This window comes from Trachypithecus francoisi, unplaced genomic scaffold (assembly GCF_009764315.1).
Source record: "Trachypithecus francoisi isolate TF-2019V2 unplaced genomic scaffold, Tfra_2.0 Contig01474, whole genome shotgun sequence".
NCBI classification, from domain to species: Eukaryota; Metazoa; Chordata; class Mammalia; order Primates; family Cercopithecidae; genus Trachypithecus; species Trachypithecus francoisi.
In genome coordinates, this window is record NW_022681435.1 from 890,150 (window position 1) to 907,435 (window position 17,286).

The following is a 17,286-nucleotide window of genomic DNA, read 5'->3' on the forward strand; positions in this document are numbered from 1 at the left end:
CTTGCCTCCCACCACCTCTTATCCATAACCACCAGCTTCTCCCCTCCTTCATGGAAATTTCCATACCGAAACCTCTCCCTTGTCCTGGCTACCATGCTCTGTAGGATACCCCAGCAATCTTCCTAGTATCAATTACTCCCTGCCCAGTTCTTCACTGTTCCTCTATAGCCCCCATCACTTCCATTTGCTATTTTAGTTGCTTACACATACTCTTGGGTTGTAGACATCTGGAGGGCTAAAGTATCATTTTATTGACATAATGGTATGTTGCAAACGGTTCATGGATAGGGGATCAGGCAACCAGAGTTCCTTTTAGGGCTTGGGCATGAACTTGAGGGAACTGGGCAGATCCAGCTAAGTTCTCAAGGCCTCACTTGCCTTCCCTTTAAAATGGCCTAGATTTTCCTACACATCCTCAGAATAATCAATAATACGATGTGGATATTTCTTTTCTTTCCTTTTTAAAAATTTTTGAAACAAGGTCTCACTCTGCTGCCCAGGCTGGAGTGCAGTGGCGTGATCATGGCTCATTGCTGCCTCAACCTCCTGGGCTCAAGCTATCTTCCTGTCTTAGCCTTCTGAGTAGCTGGGACCACAAGCACAGGTCAATACACCCGGCTATTTTTTTTTTTTAATTTTTAATTTTATTTTTAGAGACAGGGGCCTCACTTTGCTGCCCAGGCTGTTCTTGAACTCCTGGGCCTCAAGTGATCCCACCTTGGCTTCCCAAAGTGCTGGGATTACAGGTGTGAGCGAGTGTGCTCAGCTAGGATGCAGATTCTGTACACGCAAGCCTTGAATAACTCTGTAAACCCCGAAGGTCAGCCAGGGGTTTCCAGTTATTGTTGCTTGGGTGGCAGGAAGGTGATGAAAATGAGAAAAAATGCATAGTCATCATTTAAGCTATCATAATTGTCTTCCTACAAGTCTACTTCTTTACAGTGCAGAAACACTTGCCATTGTTTTAGATCCATTATCTTTTCTGCCTGCCAAAATACTTCTCACAGCTGAAGGTCACTTTTACAAATATCCCATCTTTTCTGGAAGCAGCCGCAGTGTCTCTTTCCACCGCTCCCCAGCAGTTTGTTCCTGCCTTCAGGTAATTATTGTGTTGGTCATATAGATGCATCTATTGCCTTCCACTGGACAGGTAGGGATTGTTGCCTTTTTTTTTTTTTTTTTTTTGAGGCGGAGTCTCGCTCTGTTGCCCGGACTGGAGTGCAGTGGCCGGATCTCAGCTCACTGCAAGCTCCGCCTCCCGGGTTTACGCCATTCTCCTGCCTCAGCCTCCCGGATTGTTGCCTTTTAACTCCCCCAGTGCTTTTGACTTGATCAGCACTCAATAATAAGTCAATTGATAAATGGATGATGTGATTATTTAAATTTTTCAGGTTATGGGTGCTGTTGGGTCTCCTCTTGCTCCTTTTCCATTCCCGTCTTCTCCTTACTGCTGCAATACCTTTTATGAAAGAGGAATGGATTTTTGAGAGATGGTAATAAATAGGAGGATCAGTAAAAGGAAAGTCAATTGATTTTCTACTATAGTTCCTTTGGGTGGTGTGTGGATGTGATTTGATAAGACCCTGAGATCACGGGATACTGTGCAGACTTGAATTGTGCTGCCCATGGTAGCACTGAAAATCTAAGTGGGCCAGACTAATGGCAGTGTGGGCTCCTGGATTGGAGTTCAGAACAGAAAAAAAGGATATTAGTGGAGAAACTGGTGAAATTCGAATAAAGGACCATTGCTAATGTCTTAGTTTTGACAAATGTATCATGGTTATACGATGTTTTACCTTCAGGGGAAACTGGGTGAAGGGTACATGGAAATCTTATGTATTATTTTTGCAACTATTCTATAAATCTAAAATTATTCCAAAGGACAAAGTTTATTTTTAAAAAAGTGGCTGGGACAGAGTGAAAATTTTGAGTTTGGCTAGCAGACTCTTGCTGCGTGAACATTCTCACATGTAGTTATATCCCAACAATTTGTAGAATAGGTTAAAAAAGGGAACTGCAGGGAAGTTTAAAAAGTCTCCTGTAAAAGATTCACGAAAAGGCATCAGAAAAAAATAAAAGCAAAACAAACAAAAAGTGAGACTGTGGGCAGCTGGTTGGGGAGGCCTAATATTAAAGGTGGGAAGCCAAGTGGCTGTTCAACAGGTGGGTCAATGCAGTGACCCTGGGCTCACCATAAGGATACTGGCTACTTATTTTAGCCCCAAGCACTTGAGTACATCACTTTGCCTACATTTGCCCATCTTTGAAATGATCTCACTGAGACTCACAAATAAAGATGTGTAAAACAAAATAATTCCTTACAAAAATCAAGTTTTCCTATTCTCCAAAATTTTGTCCTTTTTTGCTCAAGAACAAAAGAGTTCCTCACTTGTGGGCTAGTTATGGTCAAAAACCTCAAAACAGCAAGTCTGATTCTGCATGCGCATTTTCACTTTGCATTTGGCAAGTTTCAGCTTCCTCTTAGAAGAATGTTCATGCCAATGCTAAAGCCATTTGACTTCTAAATATAGTGTAACAGATGTTAATAGGAACTGTATTATTTTCTGTTACACAAAGGGTCTTTCTGTAAAAGCCAGACACCAGTCCAGTTCTGGTTAGGCTCAACCATTTCAATCAAGGTAAATAGGATTTTTTCCCCCCTTTCTCAAGTATTGAAGATTTTGGTATCTTACACCAGATTTTCTTAACTTGCCCCATGAACAAGTATCCATGCCTAGATACTAGAGAGATTTGTCAAGGCCAGGCCCAGCACTGTGGGAGGCCAAGTTGGGAGGGTCCCTGGAGTTCAGTTCAAGACTAGCTCAGGCAAAATGGCAGGACTCTGTCTGTAGGAAAAATTTTAAAAAAATTGCTGGGCATGGTGGCACACGCTTGTTGTCTCAGCTACTCAGGAAGCTGAGGCAGGAGGATCATTGAGCCCAGGACGCTGAAGCTGCATTGATATGATTGCAGCCACTGCACTTCAGCTTGGTTGGCAGATGGAGAACCTATCTCTTAAAAGAAAAAAAAGTTGAATGTGACGTTTCATACATATATCCCTTTTCTCCCCTCTATCGAGTGGTTTCATTCACCTTCAGAGGGCCCAGAACTCAAAAATGGCAAGAAACACTTTTACATACACACCACTCCATCACAAAAAGCCTAAACTATACTTGTTATATTTAGGTTTGGATTCAGTAATCTTAATGTCTAACATTGCAAATACTCAGATACTGGCTGCCTGGTTGATTTCACTTTTTGACCCCACAGCACCCAGCAGCTCTGTAGGGCTGCACCTCAATGCACATTGGCTTGTAACTATTGCTTTCTCGTAGCTGTGGCATTGTCTTCGTTTCCTGAAAACGTGAATTTTCACTTGAGGCACCTTTGTTCATCAAACCTTACCAATTTAAATGATATCTCAAGAATACCAAAGTGACTCTGGCTCTTCTTGCCCTTCTAGTCCTTTAAAGACTGGCTATGCTTCTTTATAACACAGGCTGTGACCAGTGAGAATGTGGACTTGTAACCCATTTGAATGAGAATGCCTTATGGAACAAGTGATCTTCTGGCTGGCGGAGCATGAAGCGTCCCAAATGCAATTTAAATGTGCGATCCTGGTGTGATTTCAATGTCTCCCTTAAAGAGGCTTAAGCATGAAATTTCTTGGGCTGTTCCTCAAGAGAAAGGTGCTCTACAAATGAAGCCGAGAATATAAATTTCACTTGGTTTCAGATTAATGGACCGAATTATGAGGCTAAAAATGATTCCCTATTTCAACTCCTTTGGATACTCCTCCCTTCTTCATTTCTAAAATTACTGTGATCTTAACTTCTGGATAATACTTTAGGTTCTCCAGCAATTTAAATTCCCCTTGAAAATGCACCAAAATCTAAGATTAATGTACCCTTTATGTGGTTCTCTAACAAAGAACAATGTTAATAGACACTACACAAGAGATATGTAGGGGAGCCCAGGCACATTCCCCCCTCCCTTTTTCAGTAGTAGTTATATGATCAAATATAATACTAAAAGACTAAATGCTTGCGGCTCTTTTATATATATTTAAAACACACAGTAAGAACATAAGAACATCTCAAGTCATTTAGAAGATAAAAGGGGGTTATCAACCAAAATCTTTGGAAATTTCATAAAATTTAAATATCTGCACAGTCCAACCAAAAACCAAAAAAACAAAACAAACAAACAAACAAAAAACACCCCAACATTTGGCTATGGAGGGCACTTCACATGTGAACCAAATGGCATTATAACATTTTCCTTCAACTAGTCACTAAACCCAATTAGTAAGAATACAAGAGCAATATTGGAGACATCCCCAAATACCACGTACTTGATTAGAACATTCTGTTATGAAGTGCTCAGCTACCGCAGGCTTTCCTTTACATTGCATACATTACTTTACATTTCTACAGTGCAATGTTGAAATAGCCTCCAAATTTTGCAAAGTAGTTTGATGTTCATTCTACAAAAATATTAACTTACAGTACATAACACTGAATAATTTTAATCTGTACATTTTTTTCCTTCCATAATAGTTGACACACGTCAGTTTGTACAAGTTAGAAAAAACATCTGGTTGTTTACATCTGGATTAATAGTCAACAGAGGCAACCAGAAGTGGTGGGGCGGGTGTAGTTTGAGAAAGTATAAATACAGTGTTAATATTAACTGTGGTTAACAATATTCAGCTTTTAACAAAGCGATACAAAATAAATCATCTTAGATTTTTGACTGAAAAGATCTAGCTGAGACTGTTCTGCCAAACAGCCGACCAACTGATGCAAAAGGTTAAGGCTGACTTGACTTAGCAACCTGCAGCACAACCGAAAACACTGGTGCAGTTCAGAGCTCTTCAAATGCATAGCTTCAGTGTTACACACACATTAATTATATTCCTTCAATTAGTTAATCCTCTAGACAGTTTTCTTTTTGTTTTGTATGCATCCCGTTCCATTTTCATTAAGGGCATCTCTTCCTTGATCAATCATGTGCTTTGCTTTTCAATTTGTTTTGTGATTTTTTTTGTATGTTTTGTTTGTTAAGCTGTCAATACCTCCAACACTTGGAAAAGGAAATATAGATGCGTTTTACTTACAGAAGAGAATCATAGCTCTATGGACAATGCAAAATGAAATGAAACAAGTGTCAGAAACAGTTTATAAAAATGGCACATTTATTGCTACAGAACGGTCATGTACATGACTTCATCGAATAACTACAGATGGGAAACAGGTAATGGCCTTGACCAAGCTGGGTTTGTTTTTGTCTTGAAGGAACTCCAGCACACAACCTGTTTGGACACTTCTACAAATCAGAAATACACCAAAAACATGAAAAAATCGAGGCACTCAGCCACACATTGAAAACAAGGTGTAACTGTTCATCTTTTTTTTTTGAAATGTTTTCCCTTTTTTCTTTTTTTTAACAATTTTTTTTAAAGTTTTTAATGCTGCAGCTATGTGTACAGTCGCAAAAAATTTCCCCGCTGCGACCTACAACTAAAAAAAACAAAAACAAAAACAAAACAAAAAACAAACAAAAAAGCTACCCATACAATTTCATCTTGGTAACACATGGTAAAATAACATCTTTTAAATAGTAAAATAAAGTAACAAACTTTTACTCATAATGATTCCAAAAATCTACAAAGAAGAAATATTCAGAATCTGACAATTTTTTTTTGTAATATTCATGGTATAAAAGGATTGCTCCTGCGAAAAATAAGCCAAATATATTTTTTATTTTTAAATTTAGTTTTTTTTTCCTACTAGGGTGTACTACAGTCTATTTTATAGCAAAAGAGCACTAGACAAACAAAGCTTTATAACAAAAAGCCAGGCACTGATACATGGTAAATCTCTGCTTTTTTTTTTTTTTTTTCTTATCTTCACTTAATTGCATCACAAGTAACAAGAATGAAAAAGGCCACAGTTCATATATTTTCACCATTACATATGTCTATAATACTTGAAATGAGTATGGCAAAACCAGCACTGCACAAAGATGAGTCCACTTCAAGTCCCATGAGAAAGAGCATGTCTCTAAAGAAAAACAAACAAAACCAAAGCAAAATAAAAAGAGAGGCCTAAAGGCCTTGGTGCCCCATTGTGTTGGAATTCATCATATTCCATCTTGACTTTTTTGCTTCCAGTCAGCCAGCAGACTAAATTTTTGTGCTTGTTTATGCTGAAATTGATTCATTCCTGACTCAAGTTCACTTTTGGACACAGATCATATTCTGCCTGTTGGATGCAAAAGATGAAAATCCTCTTAACTCCAAGTCTTGGTTCGACTCCCTCCCCACTCCCCAACCCCTCATCAAAATCAAGATCACAAAAACAAACAAAACAAAACAAAACAAAAACAAAAACAAAAAACCTCAGAAATAGGAAAAAGTGAAAAACAAAAAGGAATCGGAAGACTGAATCAGAACCAGTTGCACCACTGGGTGGACTGACAGTTGTATAAACATTAGTGTTCCTTGCAGTTACACAGAAGACAAATGGTAAAAATTTCTAGATGAACAGATCCCTATTCTGCATATTCATAAATTACTTGAATGTGGAGGTGGATCAACTGTTCCAAGTTGCTTTTAAAGTCCGAGTTTCTGAAAGAGATCCCCAGCCTAAGTGTTGTCATATAGAGAGTGTAGTATGGACCCTTCTGAAATGTTTGTATAGTACTTTAATCTTAACTGTCTTCCGCTGAATTTCATTTGAAAATCCAGTGCAGGATACCAATATCTTACCTGGGTTTGATAATTACAAAACAACAACAATAAAAAACACACTAAAAAGGCCACATTCCCTTTTTTCTTTTTCAATGGGGATACAACCCAATTAATATGGGTAGGTGCAGATTATGTTTCTCCAACAAGCAAAACCTAGCGAGCAGCTTCTGGTGGCCATTAGAATTTTCACTTATTTCCAAAGGGAATTCAACAATAGAGGTATTGCATTACTGAGTAATGAATACATCAAAGCTGGTGAACAATAAATTGCAGCTTTTACTCTGAGTGAGAACAAAATATAAAGCACCAATTTAAAAAATAATCAAATGACTACAATTTACTTTTTTGCTTTGTTTACAGATTTGAAAAACTTTAATTCAGCTCTATTAAGCACCTTTATGATAACATGTATCAAAAGTGCCATTCTTAAAATGTACATCAATGCAGGGAGTGTTTCCAGTTCCCTAAAGAGTAAACACCATATTTTCTTCTGTACACGTATCCTGAATGTGATCAGAGTATACCTGCTTCCTATATAATATTGTTCCTAGGGATACCCGCCTTGGTAGACTATACAGAATGAGTGCAGAATGTACCACTAAAAGGAAATCTTTAACATAACAGAGGGAACAAGTACACATGGTTTTCATTATTCAGGGAGGAGGGGAGAGTATACATTATTGTCTTCCATGCCCTTCTCTGAGCCTCTTTGTTCATACATTTCACAGGAAAGTCCCAAAATAACTTTTCATGAAGTTTGATTTCTGCTATTCTCCTAAGGTTTTAATCCACCTCCACATTTTAGGAACTTATCAACAAATCAAAGTTATTTTAGTTTTATCGCTACTGAACATATTTACAGTTTTTCAACACACACACAGCTAATCAAAATGTTTATGGGTTTGTAAAAGATGACCACGTGGTAACTATCTTATTTGTTCTTACATTTTCAGAAATGAACATAAAATTCTGATTCTTGTAGCTCACTATTTCATTTAAATGAGACTTTTTAAACCACACAGTTAAAAAAAAAAACAAAAACTGATACAATGTATTAAAACACATAATAACAAGAGTCTACATGTAAAAATATAACTTTTACATACACAATTTCAAAATAATGATACGTTTGCCATTTGTTGCATAAAATTTACAAATGTATTTCATTACTATATAACTGGCAAAACAGGAGAACAGATGGAACATTTAGACCATTTCAATGGATTTATGGCATTTACTCAGTGCTGATAGGTGGAAAAACTACTTGAACAGGGATTTTTTTTTCTTAATACATGCCAAGAATTGTGTGGCTGTAAAAATAGAAACGAGTTAGAGACAAAAGGATGCTGACAAATACTTAACTAGGAGCACTATTTGTTTACTGCACTATACACCAAAGTCAATCATTATAAAGATTCACGATGGAAGTTGGTTCAATTGTGCCCAGACGTCAAAGCTAGCTATCTGATGAGTCGCTGTGCCATAGCTTGATCTATGTTTCTATCAAATATGGTAAGTATAAACTTCATTCATACTGGCCAGAGAAATACTGCACTACCCCTCCTCAAAAAAGTGCAACTTAATGCTTTAGGACTTATAAGGCTTGTTATAATGCTGCATGATGATTGAATATTGGCATTTTTCAGATGAGGGAGGAGGCAGTTAAGTCATCTACATTTTAGTAAACCCATTTTGAAAAAAAAAATCAAGAAAGCAACAAAATCAATCAGCTCTGTCACACTACTTGCAATTTTCTCATTTGACGGTTTTTGAACTTTACTTGTTTTTTTTGTTTTTGTTTTTTTCCAAAAATCTGACCATGTATTCAGAAACGCCTCACTGCACACTACTTCGGCTACACAGGTAGGTAACACTTTAATCATTTTGTTAAATCACAGCCACTTTGATTATGTTATGTTTCCGATGATATAAACATTGGAAGGCACAGTGGTAACATTGTAGCATTCTAACCTTGTACCTCTGAAAATCCCAGAATAGGGTCACAAATGCAACATTACAATTCAGACAAACTCTTTTTGCCATGTCTTGGTAATGCTGCTTGTAATATCTACACATGATGTGACTTTTAAGTCCTGTGTTCCCAAAAGACTGGAGAAACAACTTTCTACTTATTTATGAATGAGAAGCAACGTCAGGGTCAGCATTTCATCCTGCACTACCCCTCTGGAAGCAGAGTTGGCACTGCAGGTTACTATAACAAACCAGGGAAAGGGACAGAAATAAGACAAAAAAAATCCATATTTACAGTAAAATCTTTCTTTTAAAAAAGTTAATCAGTACTATTTTTTTACAGGAGAAAAAAGTCTGAAACAAATGAACAAAAGCTTACCATAGTCACTAAATTTTTAATATATATTTATATATATATTTATATATATATTTGTCATAGGTCTATAAGATCCATCTGTTCCTCCTACCCTAAGGAATGGCTAATGTCATCACTTCGTTGTCATCAGGACGTTTGCTGGTTTTGTTACTAGGGCAGCCGAGCTTCCCCTAATTCAATATCCAGTAATTATAAACACTAGCTGACTTGAATACCAACAAAAACGTTCATGTAGTTTTCTTCAGAAGTACACTTTTTCATTATTGCAAGTTTACAATTTTTTTAAATTAAATATTTTTTTTTCAGACTTACAAATTAATTATATTTTTTTTTTTTCCAAAAGAAGTTTAGGCACAAATGCATTGTTCCACAGTGTGGAAAGATTGCCGTTCAGTCTCTGGGCTGTGTCTCAGCCTGTACATACTGCTTTGCACATTCTGAATGATATGTTAAAGAAAGTCGTCCCTCAAGTTGCACTTTTTTCTTTCTTTTTTTTGTTTTTCTGTTTTTTGATAATTGGGAATGCTGAAACCTCTTGCGTCTGCGATTCATAACTACTCAGACTTGTCTTATATTACAAAAAAGGGGGTTAAGGAGAAGTGTTTATGTGGGTTTAAGATAATACAGCTGTTAAGGAAGTGGTCTCTTGTTTTAATGAAGCAATGTGGCAACTTGGACCTGAGAAAGGAAAAAAGAGAAAAGAATTCATTAATATATTTGTAACAGAGGAAGTGTGCTTCTTCTTCTTCTTTTTTTTTTTTTTAATTCTTTTTCCATCAAAGAAAGTATCTGTCAATTTGGGTAAAATTCACTTTTATAGCTGATACACTGGTGACAGTTACGAATGATCGATTTCAGAAATGTTGAAAACAAACTTGCCCTTTTACATCTGTCCCATGTGATTCGATGCGTCTCCCATTCCAGGGTGCGGGCCGGCCAAGGAGAGTGGGGGAGGCTCTGAGGACACCTTCTCTTCCTCCCTTCTTTTCAGACACGCAGCTTTCGGATTCAGATTCCTTTCTGTGGAGGATTAAAGCACAGGATCTTTGTTTAATGCTCAGGCTTCTGGCAGAGGGCAGCAATGCACTCTTCTTGCGTGTCTGGACCTTTTTCTCAGTGTTTATATTATAGAACAAAAGGAACAGTTACTACGTACTGTGGTGATCCATTTGGTCAGTCACTAGTAAAAGCTGAACTGCATGTGAGTGCGTACAGCCACTTTACAGTAAGCAAAGGTTGGTAAAGCAAATAAACTAAGCTCCAATTACTGAAAGGATATAGGGAAAGTTGCAATATAATCTTAGTTATAAGAGAATCCTACAACTTAATTACAGGAGAAAGGGATGCTGCCTTACTTAAGGATTTAGATACAGTCTGCAATGGAAACAATTCTTTGGAATGATGCTTGAAAGTCTACTGTGTGCCACTGCTCAAGGCTGGCGTGCCCATCTCAGCTTGTGCCTGCCACAAGCTCCTCACGAGTTCTGCAAGGAGGCTGGCCTGCACTGACCTCGGACTTGCTGCTCCAGACTGAGGATGACCGCCACCGCCTGGTGGAGGATCAGGAGCTTGGTCTGGGGCTTGTCACTCTTGAGGTGGAGCTGCACCATGCGGCCGAGCTCTTTGAAAGCCTCGTTGATGTCACGGACCCGCAGGCGCTCTCGGGCATTGTTGGCCATTCTCCGCTCCTTCTCACGCTCCGCCTTCTGCTCCGGTGTCAGGTCCTCATCGTCATTATTGCTGTGGGACAAAAGGATGCAACATTTTCTAATGGTGTGGGGAAAAAGAAGGTGTCTACATTGTTTTCTTCCAGAGTTTTCAGGGAACTTTTCCATCTTATGCCATGTCTTTGGCAGAATTTTTATATCCACTGGACCTTGCGACTTGGCTGTGACAGTTCACAATATACAAGATACTTGGTTTTCTTGCAGACATTAAACCCAAACCAAACAGGTGAGAGTGACGTAGATTAAAGTTAGAGTGCGAAGTGTGCCCATACTGTTAAGGGGGGCAGAAAGGAGAAACAAAGCTTTTTTTATTCAATGGGGTTACACTCTACAAAGCAGGCGTTCACCAACTTATGCTTAGCACATGCTGCATAACCATGCTTCAAAAAGACTTTATGTTTATACTTCATTTTTTTAATATAGAGAAAACCTTTCATACCATGACATCTGAAACCTAGGGGAAACAAGTAATTGAAAAATGATTTTGATAGGTCAAAACAATACAAGACAGCTTAACAGGAGTAAGAAGAAAGGCCTATCTGTAAGACACCAGAGGAGTGGGAGTGAAGACAGTGAGGCTTTTATCCAGGTATCCCCATTACCTTGCTTTGAAGGCCTGGTCAACCCACTATGTAAGTCTCATTTTCTCTATGTATGAAATAAAAGATTAGGAAAACATGACTTCCATGGTCTTTAATCTTATAGATGTTTATGATCCCAGAACAAGTTTGGGAAACCTGAATTGGTATCAGCCATGCAAAACGATTAAAAAAACAAACACCTACAGCTTATGAATGATCATGACCTCATTGTGAGTCAAAAATGAAGCCAGAAAGCTGGGTGCAGTGGCTCATGCCTATAACCCCAGCCTGGACAATATAGTGAGACCTCATCTCTATAAAAAATAAAAAAAATTAGCTGGGCACAGCGATGCACACCTGTAGTCTCAGCTACTCAGGAGGCTGAGGTGGGAGGCTCACTTGAATCTAGTAGGTGGAGGCTGCAGTGAGCTGTGATAAGGCCACTGCACTCCAGCCTGGGCAACAGAGCCAGACTCTGTCTCTTACAAAAAAAAAAAAAAAAAAAAGCCAAAAGCTAATTTCTGATTGTGAAAACGAAAATATTCCATGATTCATAACAAAGACATGGCTGGGCCGAGAATAGTCTGAAAAGATAAGATTGGTTCTGTCCATTTCTGGGTGTCACAGTGACAAATTGGAAACTTCTGAATGAAGGCAAAGAGGATGATGAGCCACCTGGAAAGCATATCATATGAAGAAACCTTCATGGCAGCAGGGCTCAAATATTCCAAGAGCTACCATGTAAAAAAGAGAGATGTGCACGATGTCTTGTCTCAAGAAGGCAGAACGGCATGTGCTACAAAGCTCTGAATGACTACTATGAATAAACATAAGTGAGGATTTTCGGGGGGCTTATGAGAGATACAAAAAATGAAACAAACTTCACTGAACATCAGTAGACTTCCCATCACAAGAAACTCCATGGAAGTGACTAACAAGCTACAGGGTAATTTCACACATCAGAAATGTTCACAGAATAAAGATGATTAAACACAACATTTTGGAGTTGGAAGATGTGGGAAATTATCTAGTCAATTCAATGTATACTTAATGAATGCTGGTTTAAAATTTATGACTCTGGTCTTCCATTCTGGAGAATCTCTGGGTAACTTCCAAGTGGCAATAAGGACCAAATACACTTGAGAAGCTCCAATCAATCAAAAGTGGGAGTGGTATTCTTGGGTTGCAAGTACACATTACACATAAAGATGATGCACATGAGTCAAGAACACTTGGGTGAAGGAGAAAAGTTAGGGGCAAGGAGGATGACACTACAGAAGGATGCTGTAAGACCAGGCTCCTCTCTCTCCACAGCATAAGTGCCTTTCCAGAAGGCACTGTCTGCCTCAGGTGTGTATGGTAAACAGGCAACTCAACTGAGTCCACTGGAAAAGGCCCTCTTTCTCTGCCTTCTACCGATCCCTCCTCTGCCCTCATCCCTGACTGCTGCCAGTGCCAAGGAAATCAAGTAACAATTAATTCACTCTTATATTCTACTATGCAAATAGGCTGTAAAAAGCAAAAGAAAACAGTCTCTGCCAGGCCTGTCCGGAAGCTAAGCATTTGGGTGATATTTTTATACATCCAACATGTGCCACACCTTACACAAAGGAGACTGGAAAATGGGAACTTTTCTTCCAAATGTTTTCAGGTCAATAACCAATCAGAATTGGTTATTCACTTATAAATAAACTGGTTATGCAAATAAAACTGCCTAGATTTGAAAGGCACTGCCTTGTAATACAGTTTTGGAGGCATACAGAAGTAAATATCATAAGAGTGACCTTTTTAAATCAGAAGGTTCTCAACAGTGAGTGAAAATGTTGTTCTGAAACATCAAAGAATCCATTAACATGCATAAGTTTGGCCACAGTAAGTTAAATTATCAAGAACTGACTGGTCTAACACAGAAGTTATTAAAGGTATGAAATTCCCTCCTTGGGATTTCTTGCCAAAGTGGCCAAGAATCAGAAAACGACGAGGAAGGAAAGGGGTTATCTAGAAGCATTTGGCATTTTTAAACTTCTGGCAGAACATGGAATTTATCTCAATAATTACGAAGCTAACGTGAAGAGGCAGCATGTTCTTAATTCACAAAAGATTCCAAATAGAACCTTGAGAACCACAGCCTTTAGATGGAAAGTTGTAGTCTTAGGACAATTGGTTGAATTTGTGAATAAAAACAACCCAAGGGAATTGAGGTAAAGTACACGGGTGCTGGTATTCAAAAAACATCTGATTACCAGATTCAAGTTCAAGGAGATACAGATTCGAATTTAAAGATAGCAGATATTTAAGAAAACCAGACAGAAGCTATTTTCCTGCAGTTGTGTTTTCTGCAGAAAAGAGTGTCCAGGAGGAAAAACCATTAGCAATTTAGGTATTACTCATATACATCTACATGTTTAGGATAAATCTAGGAAATCAGTATTTTCTCACTTTAGAGGTAAGAAAAGAGTTATAGTTGGCACATACATCAATTGAGTTTTTAACATGGCTACCATCTCTTTTTAGAAATATTATAGACACAACATTTCTGACCAAATTTGTAGAATAAGTATAGTTTTAAAAACAAACTGTACTTGAATCAGATACAAATTGTTTTCACTGTGTGTCATTAGCATTGGGTCCAGATTCATAAATGCCAAAACATTTTAGGCTCCACTAGAGTACAGGTATCTTAAACGATACTTTTAGTACTTCTAGAGTAGGCCTTTAATTTTCTTTTCAGCTGTAAATTTACCTGCCAGGAAAAAACTGAATAGTTTCTTCCCATTCTGTTCACTTCATCAAAGTCCAATAAAGGAATTAAATGAAGCGACAGTATTATATACTGTTACCTAGATCTTGACCTAGTAATTGATTTGATATCCTTCTTGTCGTCATCTAATTTCTTGTCCTCCGAGGATTTCGTGTCTTGCAGGTTCTCATCACCCTCGTCGTCGGATTTGATCTCAGAGCTGCCAGAGGAGACACTCTGCCCCTGTAGTCCTGGTGGCATGCCTGCAGAAAAAGAGAAATCAGGTGATATGTACACCAAAATCTCACTGCCTGCACACCAGATTGCAAGGCTGCCAGCAGACAATTCATACTGCTGAACTGTGATCCTTCTGTCACTTTTTTCTTTTTTTCCTGCTATCTGTTGAAATTTCAAAAAAATGCACCTGCAGAAACAAATTTTCCCTGCATTGGCTCTAAGGTTAAATTCTATTTTGCAATCTTTTGGAGTAGATGGTAATTTCACTGTCTACAAAACATCAACTTAATTGCAATGAAAATCATAATCATGAAAATCACACAGCCAATGTTCTGATTAAGAACCCAAGTAAATATCAGCTATTATATTGAGTTTCTTCCATATGCATTGATTTAATAGGAAAATGTCCTTAAAATATAATTCCCAGGGAGTATGCTAAATATGTGCAGTCAAGACTTCAATAGGTACCCTAATGATATTCTGAAATTAAGCTTCTCTTATTCTCAAGGAGTAATCAGCATTTTAAAATGGTACATATGGAAGGCAGTTTTCTACTCATTTTAGAAATTTCTAGCTTTATCATTGCTCAACTTTCCAAGTCACACTGCATTTTAAAACACGATCCTAATGTAATAATTTTTTTAAAGGCAGAACTGTATCTGTCAAGTATTCTCCCTTATTTATAATCTGTGTATTCTAGAACCTTGCCACTCAAACTTTGGTCCATGCGGCCTCATCACCTGTGAGCCCATTAGAAATGGACAATCCCAGACCTACTGAAGCAGAATCTGCACTTTAACAAGATCCTCAGGTCGTGCTCATGTGCAGTCTGAGAAGTACAGATTTCGGACAAAGAGGACAAAACCCAAAGGCTCTTGGTAAGAAAGGTCCTGGCCAGGTGCAGTGGCTCACGCCTGTAATCCCAGCACTTCGGGAGGCTGAGGCACGTATATCACTTGAGGTCAGGCGTTCAAGACCAGCCTGGCCAACATGGTGAAACACTGTCTCTACTAAAAATATGAAAAATAGCCGGGCATGGTGATGCATGTCTGTAATCCAAGCTACCTGGGAGGCTGAGGCAGAACTGCTTGAACCTGGGAGGTGGAGGTTGCAGTGAGCTGAGATCGCACCACTGTACTCCAGCCTGGGCAACAGAGTGAGGCTCTGTCTCAAAAAAAAAAAAAAAAAAAAAGTCCATAAAATCATTACTATTTATATAAAAATGGGCAGACATACCCATACGTAAAATTGACACTCAGATCTGTACAATGTTGAACAGTTGAAAAAATGCCCACATGTATTCCTGTGGCAATGTTATCATTTTTATATGAAACGTGAAGGGACTAGAAGATGTTATCTAAGTGACTCCTAGTCAGCTGGCCAATAATAGCCCAACTTCCTGGGGTCATGAAAAGCTGCTCGCAGTCACTGCTATGAGGCAATCATTAGAGGGCTAGATGACTCAAGAGCGAAAATCATGCAACTGCAACCAAGCTCCATTTTTTAAATGCACCTATATTTCCTTCCATCTGAAACAACAACAACAACAATTTCCTTCCTTCCTATTCATTTGGAAATATCATTTTCAGGCCACAACTAACCACATTAGAGGACCTGAATGAGAAAAATGTGGAAATAGCTAAAATAAAATTTCCTCTCATCAGTCTGTGGCCTCATTCCTGGATGATATAGGACCAGGATTTCAGAGGATGTTTGAGGAAAACAGTCCCTGGAGAAACACAATTAGCAGGCGAAGTTCTAAATACTTTCCCATTTCCTTACCATTTTTGTGCCCAATTTGATTCTTGGGTTTCTGCCAGTGCTTCTTGAGGGATGAACACCAAGAGGCTGGGTATCAATACTGGGCCTATTGTGAAAGTGAGGTCAGAAGTGCCCTGGTGAGGCCAACCTACCTCTGTAAGGGTCCTGGGGTGGGTTCAGGTCAGGGGAAGTCGCAGACTGGACAGGAAGCTGTGGGACCGGAACCTGGTTTGGCAGAAGAGAATGGCTGCCTCTCAGGGCCACACCATCTTCACGATGGGTCCCCACCTGAAAGGGGCGAGAGGAACCAGACAGGTGAGCAGGAACCAGAGGTGTGACTGCTATTTCCAGAGGCCACGAGGACCTGATGAAGGCAGGCTGGCTTTTCAAAAATCATACTCCCAAACGCATTTCACTAGAGGGCGCTGAAGGACCGCACATGCACCTATAGTTACCGGCGAAAACACTTAACACTCAGTAAGACGCCGTGCTGTACATTCAGTGACAAATATGGCAGAGTAGCTCAGGCAGGTAAAACGTCAAATTGTCTCCCAGGGTGCTGCAGTGGAGCGCACTGATTCGTACCCATCTGTCTTCTATCATGTCCGCCAACAGATCTGACAATTATCTTAATGCCCATATGCTTAATTGTGGGCTTCTCAATTCCCCCATTGCTATCGGAAATCCTACAGGAATTTCAATTTGGCATTCGACTTTCATTTCAGGGGATAAGATTCTCAGGCCTGCCATTTTTTTTTTTTTTTTTTCCATAATGCCAGCTAAGCCTCTGACAGCGGAAGCTACAGCAGTATGGGACACAGCCTCTGCTTGGTACAAATATAATAAAATGTCACCTGGCTTTCCAAAACTGGCAGCCCATTCCAAATTAATGTTTACTGTATTTCATCAGCTGCTGAGTTTCAAATCCAAAGGGGGATGGTTTCTGCCAACGCCACCACACCGGAAAATGTACCAATAAAGGTTTTATTAAACACACCAGTAATGCCATCATTGCCATGCAAGGATGTTTGGACATTTTTCCATTTTTTCCCTCACTATTCTGATCCTAGAAAGACACCATATTGTAAATACTCTCGACGCTTCCAAAAATAAAATTATAGAGTACAGCATGATTACTT

At 38.9% G+C, this 17,286-nt stretch overlaps 1 protein-coding gene across 25 annotated transcripts in view; it reads right to left on the bottom strand.

The window, feature by feature from the left end:
- Positions 1-5,174: 5,174 nt before the first annotated feature.
- TCF4 (transcription factor 4) overlaps positions 5,175-17,286 on the bottom strand; it is a 369,074-nt gene continuing 356,962 nt past the window's right edge. For 16 of the 25 annotated variants that reach the window (XM_033238226.1, XM_033238190.1, XM_033238198.1 and 13 more), the window contains 5 exons: positions 16,300-16,435; positions 14,250-14,412; positions 10,612-10,841; positions 9,981-10,121; positions 5,175-9,779 (listed from right to left, as the gene is read on the bottom strand). In XM_033238226.1, the coding sequence (XP_033094117.1) occupies positions 9,985-10,121; positions 10,612-10,841; positions 14,250-14,412; positions 16,300-16,435 (666 nt within the window). In that variant the 3' untranslated portion in view covers positions 5,175-9,779; positions 9,981-9,984. The remainder of the gene's footprint in view (positions 9,780-9,980; positions 10,122-10,611; positions 10,842-14,249; positions 14,413-16,299; positions 16,436-17,286) is intronic. The other 9 variants (XM_033238218.1, XM_033238165.1, XM_033238154.1 and 6 more) reach the window with 3 other exon arrangements.